This window comes from Antedon mediterranea, chromosome 3 (genome assembly GCF_964355755.1).
Source record: "Antedon mediterranea chromosome 3, ecAntMedi1.1, whole genome shotgun sequence".
NCBI classification, from domain to species: Eukaryota; Metazoa; Echinodermata; class Crinoidea; order Comatulida; family Antedonidae; genus Antedon; species Antedon mediterranea.
In genome coordinates this window covers 34,036,614-34,055,127 of record NC_092672.1, presented here as the reverse complement: position 1 = coordinate 34,055,127, position 18,514 = coordinate 34,036,614, and the positions used below count along the sequence as shown (strand labels likewise).

General features: G+C 32.3%; 1 protein-coding gene across 1 annotated transcript; it reads right to left on the bottom strand.

Moving 5' to 3' along the window:
* Positions 1-860: 860 nt before the first annotated feature.
* Positions 861-17,633, bottom strand: LOC140045306 (uncharacterized). The gene is made up of 7 exons (XM_072090152.1): positions 17,054-17,633; positions 16,635-16,733; positions 15,938-16,090; positions 10,660-10,784; positions 6,718-6,913; positions 3,726-3,858; positions 861-2,647 (listed from the first exon to the last, which is right to left on the bottom strand). Exons 1-7 carry the CDS (start codon positions 17,324-17,326, stop codon positions 2,556-2,558), a joined length of 1,071 nt encoding a protein of 356 aa, XP_071946253.1. The 5' UTR covers positions 17,327-17,633; the 3' UTR covers positions 861-2,555.
* Between the last annotated feature and the right edge of the window lie 881 nt (positions 17,634-18,514).

Here is an 18,514-nt window from a genome sequence, read left to right as displayed (position 1 = left end):
TAACTTATTATAGAAGCCAATAAGTTGTAGATACAAATGTATATACACATTAGACGTACAAAATGGTATGACGTCATCAAATGGCCACTTGAATTTAAAAATTAGGAATTTTTTTCTTTTTGTGTGGGTTATCACATTCAATAGAGCGCATCTCCGTTATTTGTGCCCGATTTTCGCACAACTTTTAGTATGTGCTTGCTCAATTAATTATTCTTCTAATGAGTTGTCAACATTTTCATTTTGATGACGTCATCACGCGTAAAACCTTGAATAACCTAGGTCGTGTAATTTCGGCTAAACCATACATTTGAATATCTTATAGCTCTTCAGAATTAAAGGTGACCTTGAAGATTATAACTTATTATGAAAGCTGATGAAATGTAGATATGAATTCATATAAAAATTAAGCCTATCGGATGTTGTGACGTTATCACATGGCCAGTTGAAGTTAAAAAGTAGTTTTTAAATTTCTTTAGTCGAAGTTATACAAATTTCAAAGAGCGCGCATTGCCCTTCTACGTGTCAAATTTTCTTCCAATTCTTATATTTTTTTGCTCAATTCATTATCTTTCGAAATTGTCATCTTCGAGTTTATTTTGATAATTCCATCATACCAAAAATTTAGAACACGATGTGGGTCCCGTAATTTCACCTATGCTACACTGTATATAGATATACAGTATATACTGTACATATTGTATATGACACATAATAGGTACAACTCAGCACTATGAGTGTATATGCATCATGTCATAGGATGGCGTACATCAACTTTTTACGATCGTACGTGCATGTTTAAAAAAATGTTAATTTCATTAAAATGATAAAAATGATCACCTATAATTCGTCAAAGTGACGAATTAAATTCTAGTTTTATTTATTTTTTTATAAATGTCAAAGCAACATATTAAGACACGTTCATGATTTGCAAATACTGTACTGTACAATGCTGCCCTCCATAAATTTTAGTAATAAATAATTCTTTTATATAAATACAGTATACTTTTGTAATACAGTATATTAATTAACAGTATTATATAAATCTGGTGACATTGTACATTATATGAATATTTTAATACAATTTTAAGGTTTAGTTTTCCATATTTACATTTAATGAATACACAGTCGGAGGAAAAATGGCAAAAGGCTTTTTAAAGAACTTTCTAGTAGTTTACATCGAATAATAGTATACAGATAGTCTATATTGTTTTGACAACTCACTCACATGACCACATCCCCTCCCCCTCCTTATGATACTCTGCAGACTCGACCCTTATTCATCCCTTTATTTATTGGTTGCATATAACCATGTTATTCTATAAACATTCACTGGTTACAAAACGCACACACACATTAGAAAAGCACCAGAAAGGCAAGAAAAGGTGATTAAACATGTCTATCAAGCTCTCTAAAGCTTGGTTCCTACTAGAACGTAACGCAAGGACGTAAACGCAACACAAGCGTTTTAACCAATGACAAGTGAAGTTATAGAGAGTTAGCAATCACAAGCAAATAAGCCATCGCTTGTGATTGGTCAATTCACTTGCGTTGCGTTACGTCCTTGTGTTGCGTCGCTAGTGGGAACCACGCTTTAAGCTCTGTCTACACCTACTATCAAAGTTTATGTCCATATGGAAATATTTGGGCACTTTTTTTGTCAAACTAGTTTGATAGTGTAGACAGAGCTTTGGATATTGAAAACAATTTTTTTTTTCAACAAAAATTTATAGATATAAATTTTGACATATATATAGAAATTCCAAACTGCCCAGAAATATACTGACTATTAATTCATTAATTTATAAGCAGTGAAGATGAGAAAATCAATAGTTGTACTGTATAAATATTTTACACACATTTTACAAACAATACTGTATAAACAAAATGTGTTTATATTTAGTAATTACAAATATAAAACCTGATTTAAAATTAGCATTTTACATGGAAGACCTTTTTAGAATTAAATGTTAATTTGTTTTGGCATATTTTAATATGTCTAGACCATGATTATTTTCAATTGAAATACAGGTAAAACTGTTTCATATCTGTTTTTTCCGTTTCCAATATAATAGCCTTTGTCTGTTTAATGCTGTACTTATATAGAGGCAGATATTTTTTTAATGGGTGTGACTGTGAGATTATATTAAAATATAATATTATATTATTTTTTTTTCATACAAACTCGTCAATTAAGGGATGGACAAACTATTTTTTATCATTTATCGCGCTTATGAACTAAGTCTCATTTGGGGCTTAGGGAGTGGAGTTGAAAGAGTTGTGAGTTACTAGAACTAGGTTGGGATTGAACCCTGGATTTTGGGATTGGAAGGCAAGCACCAACCTACAGCTCCACTACCTTATTTAAAAATATTAAAATATAAAAGACAAAATACAATGTGCATAATTATGTGAAGTGCTTCTTGAAAGTCTAATTTGTTAAAAAAAAATAAGCATGTCATTTCAAATGACAAATTCTTCTGTGAATATATGGTTCTTTTTTTTCCACATAAACAAATAATGGAATACTAAAATGTCAATGGTATCATGTATTTATACTATTCCCAATCTCCCATAGAGGCTAGAGCAATCGAGTCTTCTTCTCCATACGGCATGTACTCAAAAAACCACATCTTAGGTGTGAAAATTACTGGAAAATAACAAGAAATTGTTTAAAATTACAATCACCCAAACTAGCATATTACTATTAGTGCCAATGTTATTTTGATAAATTAATACTTCATGAATAACAATGCTGGATAGATTTACAGTGTAATTTTTAATATAAATTTAATGAAATTAGCATAAATTAAAATCAACATAAATTTAAATGGCGAGTAGACAATAATGTTTTAACAACAAAATTAATTGAACATAGTACCAAAGAATATATATCACAAGAATGAGTAATCCGCGATTTTCCCTGTAACAGTAATATTGTCCATGTGGTAGGGCGCTGCCATAAGTGTGGATGTATCTGGGATGTATACAACTTTTTGTGACGGTTTCACTAATCAAAGGCTGGACCACCGGTAGTATTTTCATGATAAAAAATGTTATAAACTACATGCCAACATCATGTTAAATACTATTTGGATATTTAATTGTTCGTTTTATGCAATTTATTTAGTAAAAGCTGCCGTATAAACAGTTTGCTTTATCAACCGGGCGCTACGATAGCGTGACCGGGCGTGTTGGTGTTTACGCGTTTTCACGAACGATAGTTTAATAATATTCCTATATTTAACTTGTTTCTGGTAAAACAAATAAATGTTAATGATATTTAACATTTTGTCCTATTAATAACATGTATTTTATACTAATTTATATCATAAAAAAAATACTTAATTTACCGGGCGTAGAGTAGTACACGGCAATGGTAAAGAATAGGCCGTGCTGAGTAATATTCGTTGATTTTTGGTGTGGCTGTGTTAGGCCTTTTTTGTGAACTAACTTAGCATGTTAGTAAATAATTGTCTGTAAAAGTGAATAAACACTAGTTTTTTAATAAATATGTATTATAAAATAGTTTACAATTGCAAAAACTATCATCATAATTCTATTTAATGTGACATGTATAATATCTATTAAATCAAGTCTTATTTAGTATGTATACATCCGCCCTTATGAGGGCGGGCATTACTCTCTGGAGCTCACTGTTACAAATTTCTCATGCAAAAATCGCGGAATACTCATTCTTGTGATATATATTCTTTGATAGTACTTACAAATTTCTCCAGGATTTAGTTCAAAGTTTAAAGGTTGACATGTCCTGTTGCATGGCTCGACTGGGGTCAATGATATCGCATATTGTCCCTTGATCTGAGCCATCCATTGCATGTTATCGTCTCTGATAAATTCCTAAGGGAAGAATTATTATAATTAAGTATTCAAATTAATAATATTTAATCACTAATATTGTACGTGACTGAATCAATATTTATTCACAAAAGTTTATATATTCAAATATAAAAGAATGAATTGTAGATTTTACAATTTTGAAATATTTTAATAAAATAAAATGTCCATGATATTCAACATTTTAAGCTTATTGCCCAGACCACAAGTTATATAATAGCCAGTGCCAAATCACCTGCTTTTAGCATTCACAAAAAATCTAACTAACTATGATTGAGATAGATAGGATTTTTTTTGTAATGAAAAGGAATAACTAGTATACAAGTAATATATTCAACATTTTAAGCTTTGTGCCCAAACCAAAAGTTATATAATTATAGCCAGTGCCAAATTATATCCCCTGATTTTTAGCATTAACATAAATCTAACAATCACTATGCTTAAGATACTGTAGATAGATATTTGTGTAATGAAAAGAAATCACTGTAAAATTACTAGTTAGTACAGTATACATTACGAAATCCATACATTACTAGTACTATATCATGCTAATTAATCAATAGCCACCTTACAATATAAGCACAATCTTCTTAGAGCATTTAATATATTATTAGGCGCAATTTGAAAGATATTTAGTACTTTAGTACATAAAAAAGACTTGGGGCCAAGTCTAATTTTACAATCGCAATTTCCTATATTCACCCAGAAAGGCAATTTAGTAGTACTAACATCTGTACCATCATCAATTTTGTATTGGAAACTTTATGAAAATCATACAGTAATTCAATAAAGATCAGTAAATGTTAACGTATCTAAAATAAATATCCTGTACAAGTATTTTGTAATCAAACATGACAGAAAATTAAAACAATAAACAGTTCTTGCCATACATACAGTATTGATGTTTAAAATAATGTAGCTGACAAGCAGGATTATTATATTAAATGTCAAGTTAATCATAAATCATTTATATCTGAGTATACAGTACTATCTGGTTTTATGACACTAATATGAATGTTGAAATTGAAACCATGATTGTTAAGCTTTTTATTTGAAGCAAGTAGCTAGTAATATAAAGTAGAATAAAACAATCTTGCAATTTATTCTATTTTATTCTACTTTTTGTTAGAAATAATGTTTTTTTTAGGATTCCAATAGAATATAAATAATATGTGCATGTAAACATGCAGTAGAACCCTTCCTTTGAGACACCCTTATTCACAGGAACACCCCTATTCACAGGAACACCCCTATTCACAGGAACACCCCTATTCACAGGAACACCCCTATTCACAGGAACACCCCTATTCACAGGGACACCCCTATTCACAGGGACACCCCTATTCACAGGAACACCCCTATTCACAGGAACACCCCTATTCACAGGAACACCCCTATTCACAGGAACACCCCTATTCACAGGAACACCCCTATTCACAGGAACACCCCTATTCACAGGGACACCCCTATTCACAGGGACACCCCTATTCACAGGGACACCCCTATTCACAGGGACACCCCTATTCACAGGAACACCCCTATTCACAGGAACACCCCTATTCACAGGAACACCCCTATTCACAGGGACACCCCAATTCACAGGAACACCCCAATTCACAGGAACACCCCTATTCACAGGAACACCCCTATTCACAGGGCACACCTCTGTTCACAGGAATACCCCTTTTTTTCAGGGCACACTCCTATTCACAGGGCACACTCCTATTCACAGGGCACACTCCTATTCACAGGGCACACTCCTATTCACAGGGCACACTCCTATTCACAGGGCACACTCCTATTCACAGGGCACACTCCTATTCACAGGGCACACTCCTATTCACAGGGCACACTCCTATTCACAGGGCACACTCCTATTCACAGGGCACACTCCTATTCACAGGGCACACTCCTATTCACAGGGCACACTCCTATTCACAGGGCACACTCCTATTCACAGGGCACACTCCTATTCACAGGGCACACTCCTATTCACAGGGCACACTCCTATTCACAGGGCACACTCCTATTCACAGGGCACACTCCTATTCACAGGGCACACTCCTATTCACAGGGCACACTCCTATTCACAGGGCACACTCCTATTCACAGGGCACACTCCTATTCACAGGGCACACTCCTATTCACAGGGCACACTCCTATTCACAGGGCACACTCCTATTCACAGGGCACACTCCTATTCACAGGGCACACTCCTATTCACAGGGCACACTCCTATTCACAGGGCACACTCCTATTCACAGGGCACACTCCTATTCACAGGGCACACTCCTATTCACAGGGCACACTCCTATTCACAGGGCACACTCCTATTCACAGGGCACACTCCTATTCACAGGGCACACTCCTATTCACAGGGCACACTCCTATTCACAGGGCACACCCCTATTCACAGGGCACACCCCTGTTCACAGGAATACCCCTTTTTTTCAGGGCACACTCCTATTCACAGGGCACACTCCTATTCACAGGGACACCCCTATTCACAGGGGACACCCCTATTCACAGGGCACACCCCTATTCACAGGGCACACTCCTATTCACAGGGACACCCCTGTTCACAGGAATACCCCTTTTTTTCAGGGCACACTCATGAAAAAAAGTAAGAGGAAATGTTTTAATACTATGACCAACTCCAAAAGGGACACCCTATAAATGCCAATTTACACAGATGAAACCGCATAGCTTGTCCCAGTTAGAATCTCTAGCTCCGTACTTTGTGTAAATGGTCATAAGGAATAACAATTAACATAGATTTTATATTTTTTTTACCATTACCGCTCTTTGAATGTTAGGTCCCAAAGGTGTCCCCTTAATAGAGGTTCATTGTATTAGTCTTACCTGCCACCCTTCAGGATTGAAAAAACTATCTCCTTGTTCCTTTTCTACTTTCTCCAACCTCGCCCTCTCCGGGTCACGTTTGGTTCCGGATGCCATAAATACCCAGGATCCTACTACCTGCACCATATCCGGTAGGAAGTACGGACGCTGGAAGTATTGCCGTAAAATCTTGTTGGCTTGGATATCACAATTGCTCCTATTAAAATATTATTTTTATAAGTTCAACGTTTTCAGCATTCATGTTCTATACCGAAATAAAAAAAAATATTTAGATATTTCTGGGAAATGAGGCCGAAATTGTAATTTATCTCAAATTAAAGAATATGATGTACATACAGGGCAAGATTTAACCCCTCGCCATATTATTATAATAATAATGCTCTGATTTTGCTGCAGCACTTATTAAGTCGTGCTTCATAACATTTTTTCAACTCAGTTTAAGGTGGCTATGACTTAAAGTTATTTTCTTAACTTAAACAGTCTCCTTCCATACAATGCATATAATTTTTTTTTTCCCTCCATAATTCATGTATTTTACAAGTGTGTGGAAAATAAAATGATTACTGATTTATCAAATTGGAAATTGATTAAATTAGAAAAAAATATAAGTGTACAACATTTAAAGGTTTTTAATTTATATAGCGCAAAATACAAATAGTCTCTATGCGATGTTTAGCGCAAGTGTGAAAATGTTGATGTAACAACTTCAACATCTTTGTTTACACAACTATATTCATACAGTATATTGTGTTAATGTAATTACCTTTCAAATTTTTCAACATTAAATACGTAATAGTAAATGTCTATTATTCATTATCAATTTAACATGTAACAAATCACTTTACAACATGGTAAACCATATGTTTATCTTCAATTACCATTGATCTGGTTGATGATAATTGAACAGTATCTTTAGGCTTCAGTGTATATATTTCATTTGGCTAGTACCGTAGGTGATTTAACTAATAAATTATTACAACACAAAAGTTACAAATTAGCAGAAGTGTTAAAGAGTAGGTGATATTTTAAATGTGTGCGAAGATATCTTACTAATATTAGGGTATGTTCAGATCTATGGAGTTGTTTTCGTATCGCAAGCAATGTCATATTATAATGAGTGTTGTAACAGAAAAGTGTTCAGATTTGCTTAACTAAGCCTTCATTTCAAACTAAAGTGTCACCGATTCGATTTGGGCGATTGATTGGTTGGAGGTCAAAATCGTTGATGCATGACTTTCATATCGTAAGCGGCATTCACTAATCATGTACCTTGAGCTTTCGTAACGAACAAAAGAGTAGTGTCGTACGTGGTGGATTCCACTGTTCTTTTCCTGGTTCAGACCTTTGGAGTTGTATGCCACGCACAATACGAAAGCATAACTCTGTAGGTCTGAACAGGCCCTTATAAAGTAGGAGTTTATTGAGAAGGGCTGTAGTGTTCAAACCCATTATTCCTATGTCCTTTCGAACTACAGATATCTTCGAAAGTGATACTTTTACTTTTTTATGTAATGGCCTCTTTTAAAAAAAAAAGACCACATGAAGCCTGCCTGGCTACAGGCTTTACCCTTCATCCTCTTCCTCTTTTCACCTTTTAAATTGGTCTCATATCAACGCAATAGCATCTGTACAAAATATGTATTAAAAAACTACAACATACTGTATGAACAATTAATTACTTTTACCCGCAGCTGACCTTTTAAACAGGAAATAAAGACATGTTTAGCGAGAGAACAATTTATGTTAGAAGAAATGAAAATGAATTTAAAAGGCAAATTGCTACATGACGTCAAACGCAAGTTGTAATTGTGCAAATTTGTATGCAAATGATACTTTCAATTAAATATTTTACATTTTGATGCATTGAGGAGTTCAAACAAGTTACATTGCCTTCAGAAAAAAGTTTTTTTTGTACGCAGTTTGTTCAATTTGGTGTTTTTATATTGACGTCTGCTGCAAACAAGTCCTAAAAGTAATTACTATTCGCATTGTAAACGGAAACATGCACTTCAACGAGTCTCATAAGTTCACTGACCTATTACGTTTTAAATTAACCACTCCATTTTTAGTATCTACTTAACAATTGTACAAATTAAATGGGTAATTACGGGATGTGTGAGTGATTTACGCTATTAGTCAGTGAATATTGATTTACGGTAAGAGAAGTTGCTGATAAAGCAAATTTCATTATTAATAATGATTATAATCCACTATTTTAATTAAATGGTTTATTATACAGAAATGTGGAAACGCGGTATTAATATTAGATGTATATAATGTGTGTGTTATAATATTTTAATCCCACTCTGTAGCCTTAACATTCAAAGTGCTTAATGATATTGATAGTAATAATGTATTATTTTTATTATTTATGGGATTTCTTAGTTCTCTGATTCTCTAAACAAAATTTAATTAGGGTGAGTTTTAAGTTTAGTAAAAGATCAATTATATACAGTAAATATATTTTTCCTTTCTGGTTTCAGGAAAATTATGCAATACACTATACAGACATTGAATCGATTGATTGAAATATATATTTATACTGGGTAACCTCTTCAGTCAAAGACTGGTCTCCCAGAGGGCACAGTTGGTGATCAGTGGCTGTGATGTACTAATACACCGGGGTAACCCCCTACTCGTCAGGCATATTCTGCTCCAAAGTTAACACTATAATAATTTACAAATAAAGTTAGAAAAATGACATAAAAAACAATACATCATGAACTAAATACACAAAAGATAATTATATGGTGTAACATCACAAGATATAGATCAAATTTAAAACCATAATCTGTCTTAGACAAATGTAAATCGCATCATCAATTTTGTTTAGAGTACTGGTTAAGCTAGAAAATTGTCAAAATTAAGTACCTAATCTGTTAGTATTTAATTAGGTTGATTAAATCAAGCATGCTGCATGCTGCAGTCATAGAAAGCCCATCAGCCTTCATTAGAAAAGTTCACATTCATTTTGATTCGCTGTAACTGTATTTTGTCTTTCGTCTTTTATGTGTAAACTGACTTTGGGGTTGGGTCAACCGGCTCAGCTACAATGATTCAGTTCACTTAGGTTGACCCTGGTGGCCCCAATTTAAGTTTTTTTTTGTAATGTATATACTCAAATAGACCAAATAAATAATGAAATGAAATGAAATTCTATAAATGTCCTTACAATTCATCAACATTAGTAGAAAGGTTTATCTGGATCTCTGTATAGTATTCAAATCATTTTTCTTTTGGATGATCCAAAGGGAATAACACCGTAAAACTTATGTTTTTACTCTAGCTTTCGTTAGTTCAATGACGCATGGTAACAATTTCAAGTCACATAGACTCACTCATGATTAAGCTGAGTCGTTGAACCAGCGAAAGCTAGAGCAAAAACATATGTTTTATTCTCTTTGGATCATCCAAAAGAAAAATTAATATATTCTGGAATTTTTGGCCTTTTTGTGTAGAAACTAAGTAGAAAGTGAAAATTATCACTAATATTTGTTATGTTATAATACATATAATTATTGCTTTATACTAGGGAAGAGTTATTTTCACTCTTCCCTGTTTAATATACTGACTATTCAAAATGACCTTTACAACAATTAAAACTGGTCAATATATGTAATTTGTACAGCTATCTGTCACCTTTTGTTCTTTGTGAATTTTTAACTGTTGAACACGCTACTACTATGAGAATTTAATTTATTATATATTATTATTGTGTTTATGGCTTTTTAAAACTATAAAAAAAATGCAAATTCTAAAAGATTGTATGAACAATGTCTGGTTTTGGTTGGTTTCGTAACGCCAACTCAGTTAGGAGAAAGTTAAACATGTTTAATGTCTTTCAGACCACCTAAAAACTATGCCCTACGATATCTCGTCTTGTCGAGATTCAACTCAGACAGAATCAAAATGTTTCTTAAGAGAAAATGTTTGCATACTCACCAGCGTATATTCCATGTTGGACTTGTTTCTCCTAAAGTTTGTAAAAAAGTTGGAAAATCATCTTCTGATTGACTAACAAATGAACACACAGTAGATGTTGCTAAAACTTCATCTTCACTATATAACTAAAGTGAGTAAGAATGACAATATTGTGAAGTGAAAAAAACCCTTTCCATATGTGTTTTGTTTATGGAAAGTAAATAATAATTATATAATTTACTTGATCTTGCCGTTGACATTGATGAGGCAGTTAATTTATTTTATGATTTTATTTTTGCTACTATCAAAGATCTCGTCCCTGTTTTTAGACCTAAGAGAAAACTCCCACCATGGTTTGATAATGAGGTCTACACTGCTCTGAAATCTAAAGAATCATATTTTAGAGAAAAAAAACGTAATCCAAATAGGTTAAATATTGAAAATTTTCGATTTGCTAGGTCAAATTTTAAACGACTTTGTAGATTTAAGTATCGAACCTATGTTAATTCATTATGTTGTAATTTAAGTTGTAATCCGAAACGTTTTTGGTCTTGGATAAAATCCTCAAGAAAAAATAATAACATCCCTTCAGAACTTCATTTTAATAATCAGTTAGCTTACACTGTAAAAGACAAAGCAAACTTACTTAATCAATTTTTTTATTCTGTTTTTAGTCCTGTTAACAACGATTTGGATATTCCTAATCTTCCTGAATATCCCATTGATTGCTTATCTAAACTTGAGTTTAATCAGGAGGTTATAGAAAAGCACATTAATGAAATTGATTCTCATAAGGCTTCAGGTAATGATGATTGTTTTGTCTTTAGCTGCCAAACCTCTTTCTTTCCCTTGTAAAATTTTATTTGAAAGATGCATTTCTGAGAAACGTTTTCCGATAAAATGGAAGCAAGCTAACATGTGCCCTATCTTTAAAGCTGGTTCTAAATCTGATGTACGCAATTATAGACCGGTTTCATTGTTGCCAACTATTTCTAAAGTATTTGAAAAAATTGTTCACGACCAAATTTTTAAACATATATCACCAGTTATTAGTGACCATCAACACGGATTTTACCCAGGGAGGTCTTGTGAAACAAATTTGTCTGTTCTGTTGTCACATGCGTATGACGCAATAAATGCAAAAGGGCAATGCGAAGTTGTATATACAGACATGGCTAAAGCCTTTGACAGGGTTTCCCATAAGTTGTTCTTGTTCAAACTTCAACAATTTGGTCTAAATCACGATTTAATTTTATTTTTTACAAGTTATTTATCGGACAGGTTTCAGAGAGTCACTTTTGATGGTAACACGTCTGAATGGCTTCCAGTTTTATCTGGCGTGCCTCAGGGGTCTATTTTGGGGCCTCTTTTTTTCATTATGTTTTTCAACGATTTTTCCTTTGTTCCTCGTCATTCTAATGTTCTTATGTTTGCTGATGATATTAAATTATTTAAGTCTATACAAACTTTAAATGATATGTTGTTGTTACAAGAAGATGTTGACAGACTCATTCACTGGTGCGACACTTGGAATATGTCAGTCAATGCCTCCAAATGCAAATCAATGTCTTTTACTCTTAAGAAAAAACCCATCTATTTTGACTTTTATATTAAGAATATTATACTTGAAAGAGTCTCTGTTCACAAAGACCTTGGTATTTTTTTAGATAGTTCATTAACCTTCTGTAAACATATTGATTTTATAGTCTCTAAATGCAATAGACTTTTGGGTTTTCTTTGGAGACATTGCAGACATTGCAGACATATTAACGATAAAAAGGCATTAGTTATTTTATACAAATCTTTAGTTAGGTCGAATCTTGAATTCTGCAGTGTTATTTTTAACTCTATTTCTCTTGCCCAGTCTTCTAGATTACAAAGTGTACAGAACAAGTTTTGTCGATTTTATGTGCGTAAATTTGGTTCTATTAGCAAAGACGTTCTTATTAATTTAGCGGGTAGGCGTAAGTTATTTTATTTAATTTTTCTTTTTAAGGCTGTGAACTCAATTTTCCATGGTAATTTTGAAGTGTACTTTCCTATTTCTGTTCCACAATATCAATTGCTTAATCCTGCTTTATTTTCTATATCAAGAGGGAGGGTAAATATTACTAAAAATGGTTTTGTTAATCGTTTGCCTAAGTTATACCACTCACTATGTAAAATTGATGGATCTGTTGATATTTTTTTTGATTCCCATGCTTGTTTCCGTCAGAAGGTTTTGTCTAATGTCAGTAATATTTAAATGTTGTCTTGTTATCTGTTGATATTTGCTTGTATATAATATGTTGTATTTTATGACTTTCAACCCTGTTAATGGTGACGTTTGGTCACTGTAGGGTGATGATGAAATAAAATAAAATAAAAATAAAAATAATAAAATTATTTTCTGTTATTAAACATTATTTATGAGCTATATTGTGTGTTATGGTAAATAAATAAAAAATACAATTTTATAGAAAGCAGATGCAGAGTGCTTATAACTCCCATGAAGGTAATGTTATTGTACAAATACTACAGTGGCTTATTGTTTGTTATGCTAAATAAATCATATAATTTTATATAAAGCAGATAGTGTGTTTATATAAGTCCTATGAAGGTAATGCATTTATTGTACAAATAACACAGTATTTATTGTGGCTTATTGTTTGTTATGCTAAATAAATCATACAATTTTATATAAAGCAGATAGTGTGTTTATATAAGTCCCATGAAGGTAATGCATTTATTGTACAAATAACACAGTATTTATTGTGGCTTATTGTTTGTTTATGCTAAAAAAATCATACAATGTTATAATCAGATTGTGTGTTTATAAGTCCCATGAATGAATGCATGTATTGCTGTTAAAAAAATACAGCATGTATTGTGGCTTATTGTTTGTTTATGCTAAAAAAATCATACAATGTTATAATCAGATAGTGTGTTTATAAGTCCCATGAATGAATGCATTTATTGTACAAATAACACAGCATTTATTTTGGCCTATTGTTTGTTTATGCTAAAAAAATCATACAATGTTATAATCAGATAGTGTGTTCATAAGTCCCATGAATGAATGCATTTACAGTATTGTACAAATAACACAGCATTTATGTTGGCTTATTGTTTGTTTATGCTAAAAAAATCATACAATGGCCCTGTTTCTGCTGCCAACTAAATACCGTATATTATACGGTATTTTTTGAATACCGTATATATACGGTATATTTTTGGCAGCAGAAACTGCGCTCATAAAAAATATACCGTATTTTGTATACCGTATTTTCCCCAAAAAATTTGTGGATAAAATACGGTATTTACAAATTTATACCGTATTTTTTGTACCCGTTTCTGCTGCCAATAAAAAATACCGTATTTTTTTTTTACATGACAAAAGGTCAACATTCGTGTTTTTATTTTCTGTCGCTGTCAGCTGCTTTACACACGTGTATAGATATTCGGCGAAAATGTGGAGCGAAGACGTCACAGTTTTACTAAATAAATTACGATGTTTTCTGTGCTCTCACAACATCTCTATCACTAGGGCTAGGCTGTTGAAAGTGAGACGTAAAACTTCCTTTATACCGTATTTTATACCGTATTTTTATACCGTATTTTGAGCAGTTGCAGCAGAAACAGGCCCAATGTTATAATCTCAGATAGTGTGTTTATAAGTCCCATGAATGAATGCATGTATTGTACAAATAACACAGCATGTATTGTGGCTTATTGTTTGTCAGGCTAAATAAATCATACAATTTTCCTTATGAAGGAACAGCATTTATTGTGGCTTATTGTTATCATAATAATAGTAACACATCTGTTAAAAGGTGTGGTGATCAGTAAAAGTACCTGGTAATAGTCTAAGTACTATTAATAATGATAAAAACTTCCTGTTGATGATACAAATCAATGTAATAATTGTATTGCTGCATAGAAGGTGTGTTTAATTGTTAGTAAAGAAAGTTATTATGTTATGCACTGTCAATTATCAGCTATTATTTTCTGGAGAAAAAAATCCACCTAGGCGCTCAACCGGAAACAAGAAGCTATTTTTTTATTTTAGCCTAATGAAAAATTAATATTAGGTGAACCTCTAAATTGTAATTGAATTTTGTTTCATAGTTTCTTTCTCAAATTAGGTTTGCCATGAGTATACAGTTGCAATATTCTCCAATGGATTGTTGGGAGATAATTTTTTAGAAAATGAACCCAGGCTTAGTAAAGGTAGTTATTTTGTTATGGACTGTCAATTATCACTTAACAAAAAATGTATATAATACCTGTACATTTTTAAATAAATTATTTTTTCATGTTACTTTTCTTTATCAAAATAGGTTTTCCACCATGAGTAAACATTACAAAATGCTCTAATTGATAGTAGGAAGATACATTTTCAAAGAAGGAACCCTCGGCACATATGAGGCCCCAGCTTTCACAATATCACCAGCAGTATCAACATTACTATTATCTACAATATGGCAAGTACTCTTACCTTACCTTTAAAGCGTGATTCCCACTAGCGACGCAACACAAGGACGTAACACAACGCAAGTGAATTGACCAATCACAAGAGATGGCTTATTCGCTTGTGATTGCTAACTGTCTATAACTTCGCTTGTCGTTGGTTAAAACGCTTGCGTTGCGTTTACGTCCTTGCGTTACGTTCTAGTGGGAACCAAGCTTTACAGCTCTTACCTTACCATTAAGTGCTCTTAGCTTTAAGTGAATCAGGAGGCAAGTGAGTTAATACTCATATTGACTGCCTCCTCTCTTGGATGTGTTAATATGCTTGTCATATGATTATTTGAAATAACATGTTGATGTAGTGTGTTCCATTTGTCTGTGATCCTTGTGTCAAATAATTGTCTATTGTTTTGGTGTTGTGCCTGGATTTTGATAGTGTTTTGGAGTGGCCTCTGAGGGAGTGGCCTCTGAGGAAGTGACCTCCTGGTTTGTGACGGATGGAAAAAAAAGGTTGTAACGTCCAGTATGGTCTATAGTGTAACAGGATTAGTTCCCTGTTCTTCTTTTATATTTTAAGGAATCTGAAATTGCCTCTTTTACAAGTTTTAGTGCTCTTCTACTACATTTTGTTTAGTCCATCCGTTAATGGAATTATTTAGAAAGTCTTTTTTGGTAATCATAAATATTGTTTACTGAAGTTTAACCCTAACTATTATCTTTATTAAAGAAACTAAAATCATGTTATTGCTGCAGTAACTGCAGTAGAACAATTTCATGATTCCTTCATTTATTCGGTTCACGATTTTCTTTCTATTTTCATTGCAATAAATAAAATCAGTTTAATTATTACCTTTTTAATATACTCTAGATTAAACTCCTTTGTTGCCTTCCAGCTGTCTAATGCGTCTGTCACAACTATAGGAATGTTGTCAAATAAAAAATAAGTTGTATTTTTTGGGTCAAGATGTTCAAAAGTTTCAACATACAATAAATCTTCACACATCTAAAAAAAATACAGAAGAATGTCTTAGAAAATAGAATTCAAAAAGTATTTTTTGATGATATATAAGTAAAAAGTAAGTAAGTAAGTAAGTAGTAAAAATAATTAAAATTGATCTTCATTTAATAAGTACCCGTTTAAGTGTCATACAATAAATGCTTTTTTTTAAAAGAGGAAAAACTTTGAAATAATCTATAATAAGTAACCAACTGTCATTTAAGTTATTTTTTAAATAAAAAATATAATTTAAGTAGTTTATATTATATCAGCTGCTGCTTTTATGGATTTTTTCAAGAGCTTTCCCAACTTTTAGAAGTCTTTGATTGACACCCGTGTTTAAGGTGATGTCGTGTGTATTGTTGCCGTAAAAATTAAGATATTTTAACTTAAGTTTTATGACCAAATTGTTTTCAAACATGTTTCGTTGTTGCACCGACCAACATCATCAGTGCAATTAAATAATAATATAACAACTTTACATCAGCTAAAGAGTAAAATGTTATTAAAACTAAACATAACATATAGTAACAAGGTAATTATTACCAACCTCACAATCTTCTTCAGTAAGTCCATCTCTTAAATAATATGGGTTATAAAGTACACAATCCATATAATAGAATTCACTCCAATCATAAAATGGTAGAGTCTGCAAATTACGAACACATTTATTCATCACATAATGAAAAAAAAAGTATTATTAAAAGAAAAGATGAAAAGGGATCTCCAGAAAGGCAGACTGAAAATGGAATGATTAAAAAAAATTCTCTTCCAAAGATATAATTTTTTTTTCAATAAAAAATTTATTAGGAAAATTTGACTGAAAAAGTCCCGTTTGGCCTTCTTTTGTGATTTATTGATATTACATGAATGTAAAATTATAAATAAAATAAATTTAAAATGAAAAAATAATATTATTAATATTATAACTTAAAATTGCAACTTATAGAATGTGAAACTTTAATTTACCTTAATAGATAAAATTCGTCCAACGATACACACTACCCTGTATATAGGATCATATTGAAACAATATTGCTAAAACGCATATTGCAATTGCTGTGCATACCACTAGCCGAATACGTTTCTTGCTAGTCTCTAGTTGTTTAGATTTTTTAATATACTCTTGCAGAGGTGATGAAGCTGCCAGAATTTCTTCATCTGTAAGTCCACTTTCCTTGCACTTTGTGTACAATTTTGACAGCTTCTTTTCAATACCTTGCTTCTTGGCGTTCAACACCATTATTAAAGTAACTTCTCCCGCAGTACCAGGCCTAGGCTTTGTATAGGGTGTACTGATATATTTTTCGCGGTGTACGAGGTATTGTATCAACCTTTTCAACTAGTACAACTTCCTTTAAACAACAGGCTAGGTTTTGCGTTCGATTAAAACGTTATAAAACAGGAACAGAGAAACTATAAATAAGATACTACTAAAGTTCAACAATTTCATAAACTATTGAGTATAAATTAAATGCAATACTGACAAGGTATCACCCAATTACCAGAGTTTTCAAAGTTACTGAAGTTGATCCAATGCCATATAATAGTTTTCATCGCACACGTACTTCGATTTTGTTTTGTTTTTTGGAGCCTGGCAGGTATATAAACTAAACCAAACTGGCGAGTAAATCATGTTTTACTTTTTAAACCTCGCAACGTCTGGTTGAAAAGGCTACTCGGACCAATAATTTCTATTAGCCTAGGGGTTATTGCGATTTGGACGTTTCTGATTGGCTGTAGCCATGGACTATATTGATTAACACTGTTCTGATTGGTTGTAGCTTTGAATACATCTTCTCGGAATTCGTCCTTAATACAATAGCAATTTAGCACAGTGTTTTACTATAATTAAATAGCAATTTAGGTAAATGTCTTTTGAAATGAAATTAAATAAATTATAACCAATTTGGTTAGAGTAAAACACAATGATAAAGAATAGGAAACATTTAATAATATGATAAATTACATTTACATAGCAATTTAGCACTGTGTTTTACTATAACCAATTTGGTTAGAGTAAAACACAATGATAAAGAATAAGAAACATTTAATAACATGATAAATGACATTTAGCAATTTAGCACTGTGTTTTACTATAACCAATTTGGTTAGAGTAAAGCACAATGATAAAGAATAGGAAACATTTAATAACATGATAAATGACATTCACATAGCAATTTAGCACTGTGTTTTACTATAACCAATCAGATTAGAGTAAAACACAATGATAAAGAATAAGAAACATTTAATAATATGATATATAACATTTACATAGCAATTTAGCACTGTGTTTTACTATAACCAATTTGATTAGAGTAAAACACAATGATAAAGAATAGGAAACATTTAATAACATGATAAATTACATTTACATAGCAATTTATCACTGTGTTTTACTATAACCAATTTGGTTAGAGTAAAACACAAT

Coding starts and splice junctions, on each gene's coding strand:
- LOC140045306 (XM_072090152.1), bottom strand. CDS start 17,326: ATGGTGTTGAACGCCAAGAAGCAAGGTATTGAAAAGAAGCTGTCAAAA. Junction 10,785..15,937: donor ATCTAGAGTATATTAAAAAG/GTAATAATTAAA, acceptor TACTCACTTTAG/TTATATAGTGAAGATGAAGT. Junction 6,914..10,659: donor CCAACATGGAATATACGCTG/GTGAGTATGCAA, acceptor ATATTTTAATAG/GAGCAATTGTGATATCCAAG.